Source organism: Trachurus japonicus, chromosome 11, assembly GCF_045865225.1.
Source record: "Trachurus japonicus isolate A0001 chromosome 11, Traja_1.0".
Classification (NCBI taxonomy): Eukaryota; Metazoa; Chordata; class Actinopteri; order Carangiformes; family Carangidae; genus Trachurus; species Trachurus japonicus.
The window spans coordinates 15,023,438-15,038,815 of record NC_140917.1 but is presented as its reverse complement, the minus strand read 5'-3'; the positions used below and the strand labels follow the sequence as shown (position 1 = coordinate 15,038,815).

Sequence of the window (15,378 nt, the reverse complement as noted above, 5' to 3'; positions counted from 1 at the left end):
AGATTATGCGTCTGAAACTCTGTTTTTCTTCTCTCTCTCTTTCTGTCTCAGAACCGTTCTACCATCTTCAGGGGGGCGTTAATCCGGGAGGTGTAATGTCTCAACATGTTGTTTTACATCTGTTCCAGTCAAATTCATGAACAACAAATTGGGTGCAGTTTAAGTGATGTAATGACGTGGGTTGCGTTGCCTAATAATATTTACATTTAGACTGACTGGAACTGCTTCATGTCTCTTGGGGAAAAAGTGAGGCACAAATATGTAAACACAAAATCACTCTGTGAGATCTGAAACTATAGGCGACTGTGTTTATAGTTGTGACTCGTATCTATACTTATTTTTATTTCCAATAAAATCATCATCATCTTGTTTGTTTGATTTTGGTCTGGAGATTATGCTATTTGTTTCCACACCCAGGTGCACCACATGCTTCTGGTTTCAGTGTTGTCGTGTGTGTTATTGCGTGTCTGATTGCCATAGGGGCCTATTGCACAATGCAAGTGTTCATTTACAGTAAAAAAAAAAAAAAAAATGCAACCTTGTGCAAAGTGTACAAAAAAAGTAGGAGCAGAGCAATTAATGAGGTTTGTCAGTTTGTTTACCTTTAATCTTGTAGATGTGGAGAAAAAAAAACACTACCACTGTGTTCACTCCAAAGGAAGAACAAGTACATTTGCATTGGTTTTTTATTATAATACACTCAGTAGCTGCATATACTGACTCCACACCATCAGTGCTTAACATAATGAAATTAAAAAATGATTTTACTCATCACACATTTGATCAACAAACGACCATGAAAGTATCCTAATGATGGCAAATGCTGCAAATGTATTTGATTTCTTTGTGCAGGTACGTCACTATTTTTCCAAAGGTAATGATTTGGTAGGGTAGGGTGTTTTTTGAAATTGTGCAAAATGTCGTTTTAATTTGGCAAATGCGCCACAGCACGTACGACGACTGTGCCCCTGAACGCCACATCATTTCCTGTGTGCTGCTGCTGCACGAGCCCGGACTGTTCGTGCAAACGTACACGTGTGTGTATGTGTGTGTACGTGCATGCGTAGGGGGAATGTTTTCACTTTCACTTCGAGCCTCCATTGATTTACTCGAGGCGCTGCATTGAGAACGATAAGCACAAATAAAAACGAGCAAGTAGTAAGAGAAAAGCTAAGCAGAGGAGCACGTTAGGAAAACCCCGTCATGGCGTTTAAGTACCCGGCTGCCCGAAGAGATGAGAGTAAGGTCAGTGTCGAAGAGTTTTGTTATCTCTGTCCGTTTGTCGGTGTGATTTAATAGCAGGAAAAGCGAGACCAGGAAGAGAGGGAAAGAGAGCTAGAGAAGAGCCATAAAGGGAGGGGAAGTTACGGAGGCGAATGGCGATAACATGACGGAACAAAAAACAAAACTTTTAAGAGCGAGTGAAAAAGTTCATTCAAGTGGTGTAACCAGAGACGTAACACGCGAAGAAGTAGCGACAAGTGTTGAAACCATAAGCGCCGCACTTCCGCGCGGTCCAGGTGAAGTAAAACAAACACCCCGCGTCATGACGTCAACGTGAATCAGCATCTTCTTCCTTACGCTCTTTTTTTTTTGTTCGTTTGACAGTTGCCTTGCCTCAGGATCCTGTGGACCACCCTGTGTTTTGTGTGTGCAGGGCCTCAGCCATGATTTTAATGATACCGAGTCTTAGCCCCCCCCCCATAAAGAAATTATGAAATTATTGATTAGAGACACACTGAGATAGAAAACACTGTTTTTAATTGAGTCTCAGGCTAATTTCCTGCCTGGTGCATGGTGGTATAAAACAGGTTTCCAGGCCTTCACCACACTTGAATATTAATCTACTTATTTTAACTCTATAGAAAGAGTTGCAGAGAGTTTATCTGCTGGAATTATAATACTTGATCTGCGTCATCAATAAAACAATGATTGTTTCCTTAAAGAGATTAAAGCAAGGTCAGTATCAAAGAGAGTTTGTCAGTGAAATTCAGGGAGGAGACGGTGCACTGTGATGAGGGTGGAAGAAAAACAAAACTTTCAAGGCCTAGTGTAAAAGTCATTCATGTGTTACACACCGCAGCATTTGCATTTCACGCATTTGCCGTTCAGTCCGGATCAAGTAAAACTAACAGTCTGTAAAACAACGTCACAGTGATATCAGCAGCTTCTCCACACTCATGCGATTGGCTGACGGTGTGTATTGTTCCAGGGGACTTTCATGACCAGAGTCATCGCTCCTCCAGCGTCGCCACACACCCCTTAAAGAAATTTTAGATCACTTGATTAACGATGAATAACTGACTGATGTTATCAACAAGATAATAATTGTTACCCTTAACACTACTCATCTGCAGCTTCATTCTAAGTAAATATGCCCATTATTTTCTCAATCAATTAATCAATAAAATACCTGACAATATTCAATTACAAAGGTATTAAACTTACTAACACGGATATTGACAAAGAGAATAAAAAATGATAACTAAACTAACTAATGACATTGTTTCAATTTCATTTTCTGTTAATCAATTTACTGTAGCAATACATTAATCTTATTTAAAGAATTATTATCTTCTGTGTGTCCCAGAAAGAATAAAGAGGACATGACTGTCCTCACTTCTAGGTATGGAGGTTTACGTTGTAGTGCACAGTTGTGTTTGTCACTAACATGGCATCACAATTTTAACAGCCGAGCTCTCAGATTACGACATAGTAAACAAAAAGGATTGCATTGCCTGAGTTGCTGGCAAGACGCGACAAAGTTACGCAACAAAACAAAAGGAAATGTTTCAAAAGAGGAGAGTTGCCTTGGAGCAGGTAAATTAGGGACCTCACTAACAGGATAGTGCATGTATCAAGTCTCAGATAACGCAACGGAAGAATGACGGCATGTATTAATAGTTACTGATTTATTAAAGCAGAAGTAAGCGATCCGGTCGTTTTGGCTAACTTCTTGTCAGCCGATGGAGTTAGCAGCCCCCGCCCTCGTCCTGGATCTATTGGTCCTCGTCCCTACGTCACCACATTCACGCGCATCCCTTGGCTGCACACACAGCCCTTCATGCCGTTCTCTCTCCTCATTGGATAAAGGTTGTAGGATACAAGGAAAGTTTTCTCCTCGGCTTACAGCAGAGCAGAGTGACTGACAGACCCGTGTTTCGGACCAAACACTCTATTGCTGTGGGAAGATATAACTATTTAAGACTTATATTAACACAAACATTCCGCTTACTTCTGCTTTAAGCTTTTATGGAGTCTTTTTTTATATGACCATTAGAGGAATGAAAAAACACTTCTTGAAAGTTAGGTGTGGATGAATACAGGAGCAGGATTGACAACCCTGATCGAAACTTAGGCTATATGTTTAACCCTGCAACCTCATATATGAATGGGAATAAAAAGAGACACATTCGGACACAAACTCAGGTATATGGTCTTCTGACTAGCACATAGTATGTTGTAATCTCCGGAGGTTTGCTTCCAGAAATGTGTGGGTTTTCAACCAACCATCAGTCAGTGTAGGACTTTTTTCTGTGAATCCCACTCCCTTGTTTCTTGAGAATCGGCACATGTGGGTGAGAGCTCTTGATGTAACTCCTGTAAAAACTCTGAGACTTTCATCCTGTCCTCAGGGTCAATAGCAATTCATCATCTCAACTATTTGGCAATACTGTGTTCTCTTTCGATATTAAATGGGTCCTACCTTGCACAGCGCTTCTTAAGAAGAACAGCAAAATGCCCATGTAGATAAGCAATGAATACTTTGCCTTTCTTAAACCACTTTCACTCATTTTTTTATTAAAACTGGAGACATACAGACAGAGAACTTGCTAAACAAAAACCATAAAAGTGGGTGTGTACAGGTTTGATTTTCTTTCTTTTTTTACAAGTATATTTTTTGGCGTTTTTGCCTTTATTTGATAGCACACAGTGAGATAGACAGGAAAGGGGAAGGCAGAGAGAGGGGGAATGACATGCAGGAAATTTGAACCGGGGGACGCCGCCTTAACCACTGTGCCACGCACCGCCCCAGGTTTGATTTTCTTTGATTGATGCCAAACTGAAGTTTTGTATTCTCAGGAATACTGATGAAGTGATTCTCAGGAAATTGGCTGCAGTTCTGGCAAAAACAATCAAATGTCTTTATTCATCTGTGCAGAAATCTGCTTCCGTCACTGCAAATCATGTGAATTTGGCTGCTTGTTGCAGGGAAAATATAACAAGAAAGACTGTAATTTATTAATTAACTCAAGATCTGCTACAATGAATGCAACACTAGGTGGACTTACAGTTGACAGTACTTACTGTTGACAGTTAGAAATGCTGATGCCAACTCTGTCAAGAGAAGCCAGAGATCAAACCCACTTGTTTTGATTGTGCCTGCATCATTTTGTGCTTTGTTCCTGTTTAACCTGTGTGCCTGATCAACAGGTGGATGACTACCATGGAACTAAGATCAGTGATCCGTACGCCTGGCTGGAGGATCCTGATAGTGCTGAAACAATGGTATGTTATGATCTCGGGCAGAAAACTGAAACTTCCTCTGAACGTAAACACTCCAAATGTCATCCCTCTGCACTCTCCCTCTGTATTTCAGGTCTTTGTTGAGGAGCAGAACAAATTGACCATGCCGTATCTGGAGGGATGTGCTGTCCGAGCTCAGTTCCACCAACGCCTCACTGATCTCTATGACTATCCCAAATACAGTTGCCCTTACAAAAGAGGGCAGAGGTAAGAGATAAGTGCTTCACAGATTGAAAAAACACTGCACTGATGACTAATGACTAAATAAACAAAGTGCAGGCGTGATATTGACTCAGTTTCTTGTTTTTTTTCAGATATTTCTACTTTCACAACAAAGGCCTCCAGAACCAGGATGTGCTCTATGTGCAGGACTCCCTGGATGCACCTGCCACTGTCTTCTTCGACCCAAACAAACTCTCTGAAGATGGCACTGTGGCACTGAAGAGTGAGCCACACTCACTGTGCACAGATGAAAAGAGGAAGATTTACACTGCTGACGGCTTTCCTTTAACCCTCTGTTCCTCTCTCTCCATCCAGTGGGTCGTCTCTCGGAGGAGTGTGAATATTTTGCATATGGTCTGAGTAGCAGTGGCTCAGACTGGGTGACAGTCCGTTTCATGAAGGCTGACGACCTCAGCGCTCTGCCTGATGTACTGGAGAGGGTAAAGTTCAGCTGTCTGGCCTGGACTCACGATGCAAAGGGCATCTTTTACAACTCCTACCCGCGTCAGGAAGGAAAAACAGATGGTAGGATGGGATAGGAATAGAATAATGCACCAACACAGAAAGACTAATACAAATATATTGAATATTTAACCCCTCTGTATTTCACTAAAGGCACAGAAACCACCTGCAACATCAATCAGAAGCTCTACTATCACGTCATCGGTACCAAGCAGTCAGAGGACATTCTGGTCGCCGAGTTCCCCGACCATCCAAAGTGGCACAGCTCAGTCACTGTAAGTCCCCAATGATGAGTAAATTACTTGATATTAAAATCAAGACCATTAGAGCAAAAACTTTCTACCTATTTTAATTTCTTCTCCCTTCGGCTCAGATATCAGATGATGGTAGATATGCGGTCCTGTCCATCACTGAGGGCTGTGAGCCTGTCAACCAGCTGTGGTACTGTGACCTGCAGCAGCTGCCCAATGGCATCACAGGTCTGTATTCCTGATGTAAACTCAACTTGCAGTTCGTGTGTGTGTGTGTGTGTGTTTTTGTAGAAAACATGTACTGATTAAAACTTCCGGTCTGCTTTGATGTACTATTTATTCACCCGCACCCAGAATAAATTATATTCAATTGATGTAACACAAAAATAAACCCCATTAAGGTTGATTTGAAGAAGAGTGAATCAACAAACACTGAAGCCCAAAGTGATCCAAAAGGGTGTTGGACAGCTACCTCTATAAAATAAAGCAATTCATGAGAAGGAAATGTCTTTTTACTATGAAGGTTTCGCATCTGCAAATCATTATTATTTCTTAGTTGACTATACTGGCCATGTTTGGTGGTGTCTTCATATCTTGATTTGTTCGTAAAAGTTCAAAACACTAACATATTCATTATCATGAAATCTTAGAAATGATAATAAAATAAAATGGTAGAGGGACAAAGAAATACAGTAAATCCTGTTTTTTTTTGAGAAGCTTGGAGCAGATAAGGTTCCTTACATCCGTTTTCAAAATCGTAATTTCTGTTTCAACAGTAATTATTAGTGGCACAGGAGCTTCACTATGAGAACATGAGCTGTCAAGTTTCAGTTTTGTCAGTCTGATATTGCTTTGTGTGCACATGTAGTGTACTCTATGAGTAGAAATATGTTTAATCTCTGACAACGCCAGCTTTTCAATAGACCGTGGGCAGCCATAGATGTTATCTCCATAGCTGCATCAAACACGGTGACGTGCTTTATCAGCAGAAGAGCAGTTGAAACCAGTGGCAGTGACTCAACTGTTACTTCACCAGATGAGGAGATTTCCAAATTCATTTTGGTTTGACTTTTGCTGTGAAAAATGTCTCTCGCCCCCCAAACAGGGATTTTGAAACTTTCAGTGTAAGAGAGTTGCATAGTAAATTTCAGAATATAATGCCACCGAGAGAAAAGCCATAAAAAAGTGGAATTTCCAATGGTCAGTGTTGGTAATGCCATTTTGTTCACTCCTCTCCTCCAGGGCTTCTTCCGTGGGTGAAACTTGTGGACAACTTCGAAGCCCAGTACTCTTATATCACCAACGAGGGAACTGTATTCACCTTCCGCTCCAACCTGGATGCCCCTCGATACTGTCTCATCAACATAGACATCCAGAAGCCAGACAGGCAGCACTGGACCACCCTCTTACCACAGCATGACAAGGATGTCCTGGGTGAGACTTAATGCAAATTACATTAGAACATGAAGTCAGACAGAGGGCCTGCTTTGTGGTTCACTTGTGCAGTTTCGGGTCACTACAGACGAAATTTGATAAGTCTGAGACTTCATAAAGCAATTTTGTGGTTGGCTTGTAAAACAGGCCTTTGTTGGCATGACAGCTCTGGGCTTGTCTTGTTGTGTGTGAAAACTCCACCAAGCCTGAGAAGCATGTAAAGGGCGACTACGTGGAATCGTAGTTCCACTATTTAGCCCTTGAAATCTTGCAAAACGCTGTTTCACTGAATTCTGTCCTGATGACAGTGCAGTCATCGCAACTGGAAGTTCTTGTTTCTGTGGTTGCGACCTTCGTCAGGGGGAACTCTTCTCAAAAAGTGAAATCTGGTCTAACAGCACATTGTCTTTTTTTTTTTTTTTTTGGCTATGCGTCATTCAGATGATGGTAAGAGTCCCTGGAGATCAATGAAACATGCAGAAGTGAATATCCACGCTTCCTGTGGGAAATATAGACACACACACGCGCAGACACACACACGTCAGTACTAATGTCAAAATAAGAAATGCAAACGGAACCAAAAACGAAAATATATTTTTAAAAAATAATTTAAATAAATGAATGGACAGTTTTACAGTATTTTCAGGATATGAATTGTATAAATGCTGTCCAACAATAATAATAAACTAAACTAAACTAATGTGTATCCAGATAAGTGGTTTATTAACACACTTTGTCTAAACCTACACCTGTGGGTGGTGAAAGCTGTTTTTTAAACCGATAAATGTGAAACAAAGTTGTAATAATATAAAACATGAATTTATGGAAGTATTGAAATTTGATAAGCATGTTACATGTTATTTTGCACTTAATTTTGTGTATCTGCACGTCCCATGGCAGTAAAATACAGTCAGTCACTGTGAGCAATGAAATCCACACTTGAAAGCTGGTACTTAGATCCAATAATATGATGTTATTCTATGTTTAATATGTCCAAGTAATACTTTTGAAGATGCATGGCCAGTGAATGGCTCCATATATAATTAATTGATAAAAATGCCTTGTATGTAAATAATTCTCCTATAATGGCCATGTAACAGGTCCAACCTAATTTCTCTGATAATGCCCAGCAACATCACTGATGTACACCAAAACTTTGTCCTTGGTGGTTGTGGGTATCAGAATTTCACTGATTCATCACTTTTACCTGTGTTGTCGTCGTCTTCACACTAACCACACTCAAAGCGATATGCCTTATATGGAGTTCTGTTTACTGTGTCACTGACGGTAACCAGGAGAAGTCAGCTGCTGTATCACCACTGCCACCAACTGAGTTAAGTCCTGCACGTACAGTACAAGGAGCTGACAGCATGTTTGTCTGCCCTCTGCTGGTTGTTGGTGGGAAAGGATTTCCAGCAAAAGTCTGTACCTGCATCAAGGCTGTGCTGAATATCTACAGTAACATTTTAAGAGACTTTAAGAGGTATATTGCCTTCATCCCTAGTTCACGAGATGAATCAATAAAGTAAATTAGTAGTACATACCTCTGTATATGTGCAGCGCAGAGAAGGAAGACAAAGAACAAGGAACAGTCTCCTTTAGTTTGCACCATAACATACATACAACATACTGTCTGTTCACTGTTTACCACTTCCTCTTTGTATCCCTCCGCAGGCTTCGTCTCCTGTCTAAACCAACACCACCTGCTGGTCAACTACGTCCACGACGTGAAGGACATCCTGCAGGTGTACGAGCTGTCCACAGGCAAAGTGGTCAGGGACCTGCCACTGGACGTTGGCACAGTGGCCGGTGTGAGCTGCAAGAAGAAACACTCTGAGTTCTTCTACAAGTTCACCTCCTTCACCACACCAGGTTATTCAGTCATTTGATACATCTGTCTATTATTCTGCACTATTCCCATATGAAATATACTGTAATGAACATCTGTATATGGGAAATCTCTTTAGAGCGCACTAAAGCAAGACAACAGGACAGTCACATCTCAAAATCATGAGCCAGTGAATTACAGAAGTGCTGCAGTTAAATTTTCTCCTGATCGACTAATAGGTTTATCAATAAGTTTCAGCTCCACCTTTAAAATCGGTGCTGTACTGCTACTGTAATGGCAGCCGTTACTTCTAATGCTGCTTTTAAAAGTTACATCAAGTGTAAGAAAATATACAGAATATTTAAAGGGACGGTTCAACATTTTGGCAAATTGACCTATTGCCATAATCCTTATAGTTTTAGCAGTAGGTTTGTTACCTTTAATTGTCTGTGCAAGCTATTTTCAGAATGGCGGAGCAGAGCCACAAGCTGCTCAGAGCTACGCTACGGGGGCTAATGGATTTCTTGGTTTCCCTTATCAAACTCATCAAATACACAATCCAACAACTCCAAAACGCTCTGGTGGACAAGTTGTGACCTGCACATTCACCACGCTATGAGATAATGACGGAATGTTACCAGACAGAGTTGTTTTCAAGGCAAATGCAGAAACTGCTTGCCGAAAAACACGCATCATCGGTTTTGCATGAATTTACCTCGAAAACATATCTCATAACATTCCGTTATTATCTCAGCGTGGTGAATGTGCAGGTCACAACTTGTCCATGAGAGTGTTTTGGAGTTGTTGGATTTGATTAGTTTGATGAGGGAAACCAAAAAATTCCATGAGCCTCCATTTGCCAAAATGTTGAACTATCCCTTTAAATCCTCTTACTAAATGTGAACAACCAGTTATATGTTGTTGCTGTTTAACTAGTTTAACTTGCAGTAGCCTCTAACCTGTGTGTCTAACCTGGTTCTGTGGTGCCCAGGTATCATTTACCACTGTGATCTGAGTGAGCCCATCCCAGAGCCCAAAGTGTTCAGGGAGGTGGAGGTAAAAGGCATCAAGCAAGAGGACTACCAGACCACCCAGGTAACGACCCCCCTGTTTTTATCTTCTCTACATGTTTCTGTAGTGCAGACCTCACACTTGCTCATTTGCTCTGTGCAGAAAGACGATAAACATCCTCTTTCTGCATGTTTGTGTGACAATATCGATTTCCACCAAACTGCACACTTACTATGTTTGAGGAAGTGGTTAATGGTCTGTATGTGTGAACAGTTCATCGTAAACAAGAAAAACTGACAAAAAGAGATCAGATAAAAAATATAACACCAACCTCCCCTTTAAGAGTTTTCTAAAACCTAATCTCTAATTTCTTCTCAGGTCTTTTATCCCAGTAAAGATGGAACCAAGATCCCCATGTTCTTAGTCCATGCCAAGGGTCTGAAGAAGGATGGATCTCATCCTGTTTTCCTTTATGGATATGGAGGCTTTGAGAACTCCATACAACCGTACTACAAGTAAGTGCAAAGTCATTTTACCCAGAATCTCTCAACTACACTTTCTACTAAATGTCACTTAAAAACTGTTGGAGATGTGGTAACTGATCTTGTCCCCAGAAATACAGACTGTTGTGAGCAATGGCAGTTTTTGTGTAAAACATGAAACAGCAGTAGAAATGTTGTAGAAAACCAACATTTCATCTGACCCTCCACAGCATAAATTATGCACAATCAGTGTAAAATCACACATCATCAGTGTTACATAACACATTTCTGATTGAAAAGCACACGAGAGTCGGGCTGATGGCTCGTACTCGCCTCTGTTGTAAACAAAGCAGCCGTCTCTGCAGATACTTCAGAAGCAAGGACAGAAACACGAGGGTCTGGTTGGAGTCTGATTGCACAGTTAACGATCAGCTAATGATGCAAATATATGTCGGTGCTTGAGAAAAACTGGACTGTGTGCACACTGCCCCACTGATAAAGAGCTGCGTGTTCTTTTGTGTACCCTATGTGATATAAATGTAAGTATAACGTAGTGATGGGATTTTTAAAGTAAATGAATTCTGAGTAGATTACTCAAGCTACATTTGCCATTTCAATTCATAAAAATATATTTCTGTGATTCTTTCATTCATAATTTTATCTTTCTTGTGTGTTTTTCCTATTTTATACTTGTTTGCACTGACTGTTCCTGCCTCTGTCTGTTGTCTCTGTCAGTGTTGCTTACCTGCTGTTCGTGAGACACCTGGGAGGGATACTGGCGGTGGCCAACATCAGAGGGGGCGGAGAGTACGGCCTCACCTGGCACAAAGGTGCATGGAGGAGAGATCTGACCTCCTGACGTCAGAGAGATAGAAAGTGTTAACACAGAAAACATGAAAAGTGAGTTTTCTATTATTTAAATCTGAAGTGAAACAACTGTTATGCTTTTGAAGGTGGAACGCTGGCGAACAAGCAGAACTGCTTTGATGACTTCCAGTGTGCAGCAGAGTATCTGATCCAGGAAAAGTACACCACAGCCAGTCGCATCGCTATCAACGGAGCCTCTAATGGAGGGCTGCTAGTGGGTAAGTGCAGGATGAGCTCTGTCTGAGTGTGTGTGTGTGCATTATGTATGTTTTTATGTACTGGGAAATTAAGCGATAAAGCCAAAGGGTTAGAGAGAGCAAGAGAAAGTGAAAAGGGTTTAAAGGTATATAACTATTCTGCATTGTTGCACTCAGGAGCCGAGAGTGTGTGTGTGGGAGCCCTGCACTTTATTTTTTATAGCTGGACTCTGGTCATGGAGCTTTACTTTGACTTCTTCTCAATTTAACAGCCCAGCTCCCACAGTTTAACCCATGAGGTTACTAACGGCACACAGAGTCAACCCCCCATAACCTCCAACTCCCACACTGCAAAAATAATAAATAAATAAAAAACCCTGAAGCTAAGATTACTGTTGTGTTGTAAGTCCCAGCTTCATTGATCACTGTTTTTTTCTTTTTGCTTATTTTAGTGCATTTTTTTTGTCATAATTGCTAATGTCAAATTCTTCTAACAGCAGTTAGCTGCTTAGCTTCAATTAATTAAGCAATTAAACAGAACATTAAACAGTGATTAGTCACATCATTTACCAAAGAGCGACTGCCATATGGCATCGCACAAACCCAAATAATGTCTTCTTCTGTGTTGTGTAAGTGGCCATTTAGGAGTGATTGTGTCCTGCAGTGTGAAGTAAAGCGGATGAAAATATGTGCGTGTATGTGCATTCATAAGAAAATTAAATCTATAACCAAAATTTTTAAATACACAGCGGCCTGCGTGAACCAGCGTCCAGACCTGTACGGCTGTGCTGTGGCAGAGGTCGGGGTCATGGATATGCTCAAGTTCCACAAGTTCACCATTGGCCATGCCTGGACAACCGACTACGGCTGCTCTGAGGAACCGGAGCAGTTCAAGTGGCTCAGCAAGTATGAACACACACACACACACACACACACACACACACACACACAAAATCATAACCACAAACACACTTTTGCATGAGAATACATTAAAGAGATAGTTCCGTTTTTTTGAAGTGGGGTTGTATGAGGTACAAATGGCTACAAAGTATACACCGGCGCACTGCGCTGCACCGAGACACAGGCAATGAATGAGGGACAGTTAATCTGTGTATTTTCGCCGCCTATGAGAAGTCCCATCTCAAAATAATACACCAGTTCAAGAGTACGATATAAAGTAAAAATCTACAATACATCAGCTAGTCGGAAAAAAGTTAGTTTATCTGGAACCAACCAACTCTCATTCACAGCAGTGTATTGCTGGTGTTTCTCAGTAGGGGGGGGGGGCACTGCAGACTATCCCTATAAAGTTGCACTCAAATCCCATCCTGACATGAGTGGAAATGGTGTTGTATTAGTCACAGTCCTCATTTGGGAATCAAATATTAAGTGTGTGGAGTTTATCCTCTACACTCTGGTCAAGTCATTGCTGTTGATCAGCTTTATTGTTGGTGTTTTATCACATTCCCCCTCCACCTACTCTCTCTCTCTCACCCCCTCTTCAGATATTCTCCTCTCCATAACCTGCCCCAGCCTCCGTACTCTGGCCCTCCCTACCCCGCCGTTCTGCTTCTGACAGCAGATCATGATGATCGTGTGGTGCCTCTGCACACCCTCAAGTACTGTGCCACCCTGCAGCATGGGGTTGGCAGCAGCCCCCTGCAGCGTCAGCCCCTGATGGTCAGGGTGGACACCCGGAGTGGTCACGGTGCAGGGAAACCCACCGCCAAAGCCATCCTCGAGGACGCTCACATCTTCTCCTTCATCGCTGAGACCCTGGGCCTCAGCTGGAAGGAGTGAGGAGAGGGAGGTAACCGCTACAGATGGGAAAACGTTTATCAAGGGATGATGATAACTCTTTAAACTTGTTTTATTATTGTTTTCATTAAAACTACAGAAATAAGATCCATAAACTAGAGGATCAATATCCAGGGACAAAGGAAGAGTTTAAATGAAAAGAGATGGATAATTACAGTTAACGATTAAACTAAGATAAAGATAAAAAAAGCTAATGATAATAACCAACGGTGACAGTATGATACCAACCTGACAACTCATCGTAACACTGCTTCTTAACAGCTTTTAAATGTCGACGACTTTAACCTTTGATTAATGCACTAGAATGACTTTTTTTTTAAACCTACCCATTGTAAAATTGAAATTGAATTTGAAAAGCTTCAATAAAACCTTTATTTGCACTATGAGCATTGTCCTATCGTATTATATAATCTGTAGTATCCCAAATGTCAAGAGCCCCTCCGAGTCCATCTAACTACATCTGTGCAGCACGTGGGTGAGAGATTTAGTCATTAACAGAAAATCACCTGTATTATTATTATTATTATTAATGACAACAGTTTTAATAATTGTAATTTTTTCAACAACAAAAAACAAAACTACTCTCCCCTCTAAAATATATATAAAATATAAAACTGTAAAAAGTGCATGTAAGTTATTATGTCAGGTATTACGCCTTTATTTTGATAGGACAGTGGAGGTAGACAGGAAAGTCAAGGGATGACAAGCAGCAAAAAGCCACCAGATTCAAACCCACCAGATTCAAACCCACAGCCGCTGCGATCAGCACCAGGCCCAACATGGCACATGCTCTACCAGGTGAACCACTGTGGTGCTCCTTTGTTGTATGATGTTCTTGCATCCACCACCAAGTGGCAGTGTGGGGCTGCAGAAACCCCCGCTGTAAACTCAACACCTCCAGGTCAAAGGCTTGATGTCAGTTTAGGGTCATTCTGCTCGGCTGCTTCATTGGGAGGGATTGTGGATTAAAAAAAAAACACACAAACAGCAGGAGGCCACTCTGCTAAATCCCTTATTGTCTATCTACTGGCCTATCTGCATGTGGTAGTGGTGGAAGGAGGGGGATGAAATAATAATAATAATAATAATAATAAATTGTATTTATAGAGCGCATTTTCACCTGAAGAACAAGTCTCAAAGCGCTTACAATAAAGATTAGAAAAAATAGAAAAGCTAAATTAGCAAAAAAGCACAGGGACATTCTAAAAGACCAGGACATCAGGGATAGGCTTTCTTAAAAAGTAACGTTTTTAAGTTTCTTTTAAAACAGTCTGTGGTCTGGGGGGCCCTCAGGTGGTCAGGCAGGGCGTTCCAAAGCCTTGGGGCAGCTGCCTGGAATGACCGATCTCCCAAATCACTGGTTGATAGAGTAGTAGGATACATCTGTATAAAACACAGGACAAAGAGAGAGGAGTTGTATATATGAGGAGCGGACGTGTGGAGCTGTGAAGTTTCAAAGTGTGGGGAGAGGTGGAAAGATCTGAAGAGTATATACAGAGATGTTGAGAGAGGAAGAGAGCGATGATAGACGGCAGATATATGGTGAGACAGAGACAGGCAACAAGCAGACAAGCCGTGAGAGACTTAAAGTGCACTTATGGAGAGCCTCGAGAGGCGGCCAGACAGACGAGTGTTTAAACTGTCAAAAAGAGAGATGGAAACTCCTTCCCAGCCAAACCACGGGGAAGTGAGAGAAGTTGTCCGTTCGGTCACTCAGAGTTTAATCTGGGCTCAGCGGGAAGTTCTGATTTCGTCAGACTGAACCCCAGGCCTTATCTAAGCAGCACCTCTCAGTGGAGAGATAGGATGGGAAAAGGAGAGCGGGAAGGCAGAGGAGAGGAGAAGGAGGAGGATTTGCAGACAATGACTCTTTGCCACGGGGGAAAACGTGGTTGAATGAAGCCACGGAAAGACAAAGCCAGTAATAAGCTGGACATATGAGAGACAGAGAGAAGGGGCTTTGAGATCATGCAGCAAAAAGGCTGTGACGCTCTTCACCCAGGAGTGTCCCGCAGGATTGCTCGGGCTCGTGCTGCTTCATTTCCTCCTTCCACCCGCCCGTCACCTCTTGAGCTCCTTCTCCCTCCTCTCATGTAGAAGCACACACGGCCTTCACATCTCTCTCTCTTTCTCTCTCCGGAATACCGCGAGCTTTTCACCTACAAAGCCCTCACCGTCTCGCGGCTCCTCTCCTTTCCTCCCCCAGTTGTCTCACGCTCCCAGGTCCCCATCCTGTCCTCCCGTTTGTTTACTTTACTCTCTCCATAATGCAGGGATTA

The 15,378-nt window shown here is 41.9% G+C and overlaps 1 protein-coding gene across 1 annotated transcript; it reads left to right on the top strand.

The window, feature by feature from the left end:
* The first annotated feature begins 1,086 nt into the window (after positions 1-1,086).
* On the top strand, positions 1,087-13,485 carry LOC146978489 (prolyl endopeptidase). The gene is made up of 15 exons (XM_085791210.1): positions 1,087-1,245; positions 4,435-4,509; positions 4,601-4,734; positions 4,842-4,972; positions 5,065-5,274; positions 5,365-5,486; positions 5,585-5,690; positions 6,705-6,896; positions 8,571-8,768; positions 9,716-9,819; positions 10,114-10,250; positions 10,953-11,047; positions 11,171-11,302; positions 12,031-12,187; positions 12,787-13,485. Exons 1-15 carry the CDS (start codon positions 1,204-1,206, stop codon positions 13,079-13,081), a joined length of 2,130 nt encoding a protein of 709 aa, XP_085647336.1. The 5' UTR covers positions 1,087-1,203; the 3' UTR covers positions 13,082-13,485.
* The last annotated feature ends 1,893 nt before the right edge of the window (positions 13,486-15,378 follow it).

Bases quoted from the DNA above. Each gene is read 5' to 3' on its own strand.
- LOC146978489 (XM_085791210.1), top strand. From the start codon at position 1,204: ATGGCGTTTAAGTACCCGGCTGCCCGAAGAGATGAGAGTAAG. The intron at 1,246-4,434 runs GTCAGTGTCGAA...CCTGATCAACAG, and splicing joins CCCGAAGAGATGAGAGTAAG to GTGGATGACTACCATGGAAC. The intron at 6,897-8,570 runs GTGAGACTTAAT...ATCCCTCCGCAG, and splicing joins GCATGACAAGGATGTCCTGG to GCTTCGTCTCCTGTCTAAAC.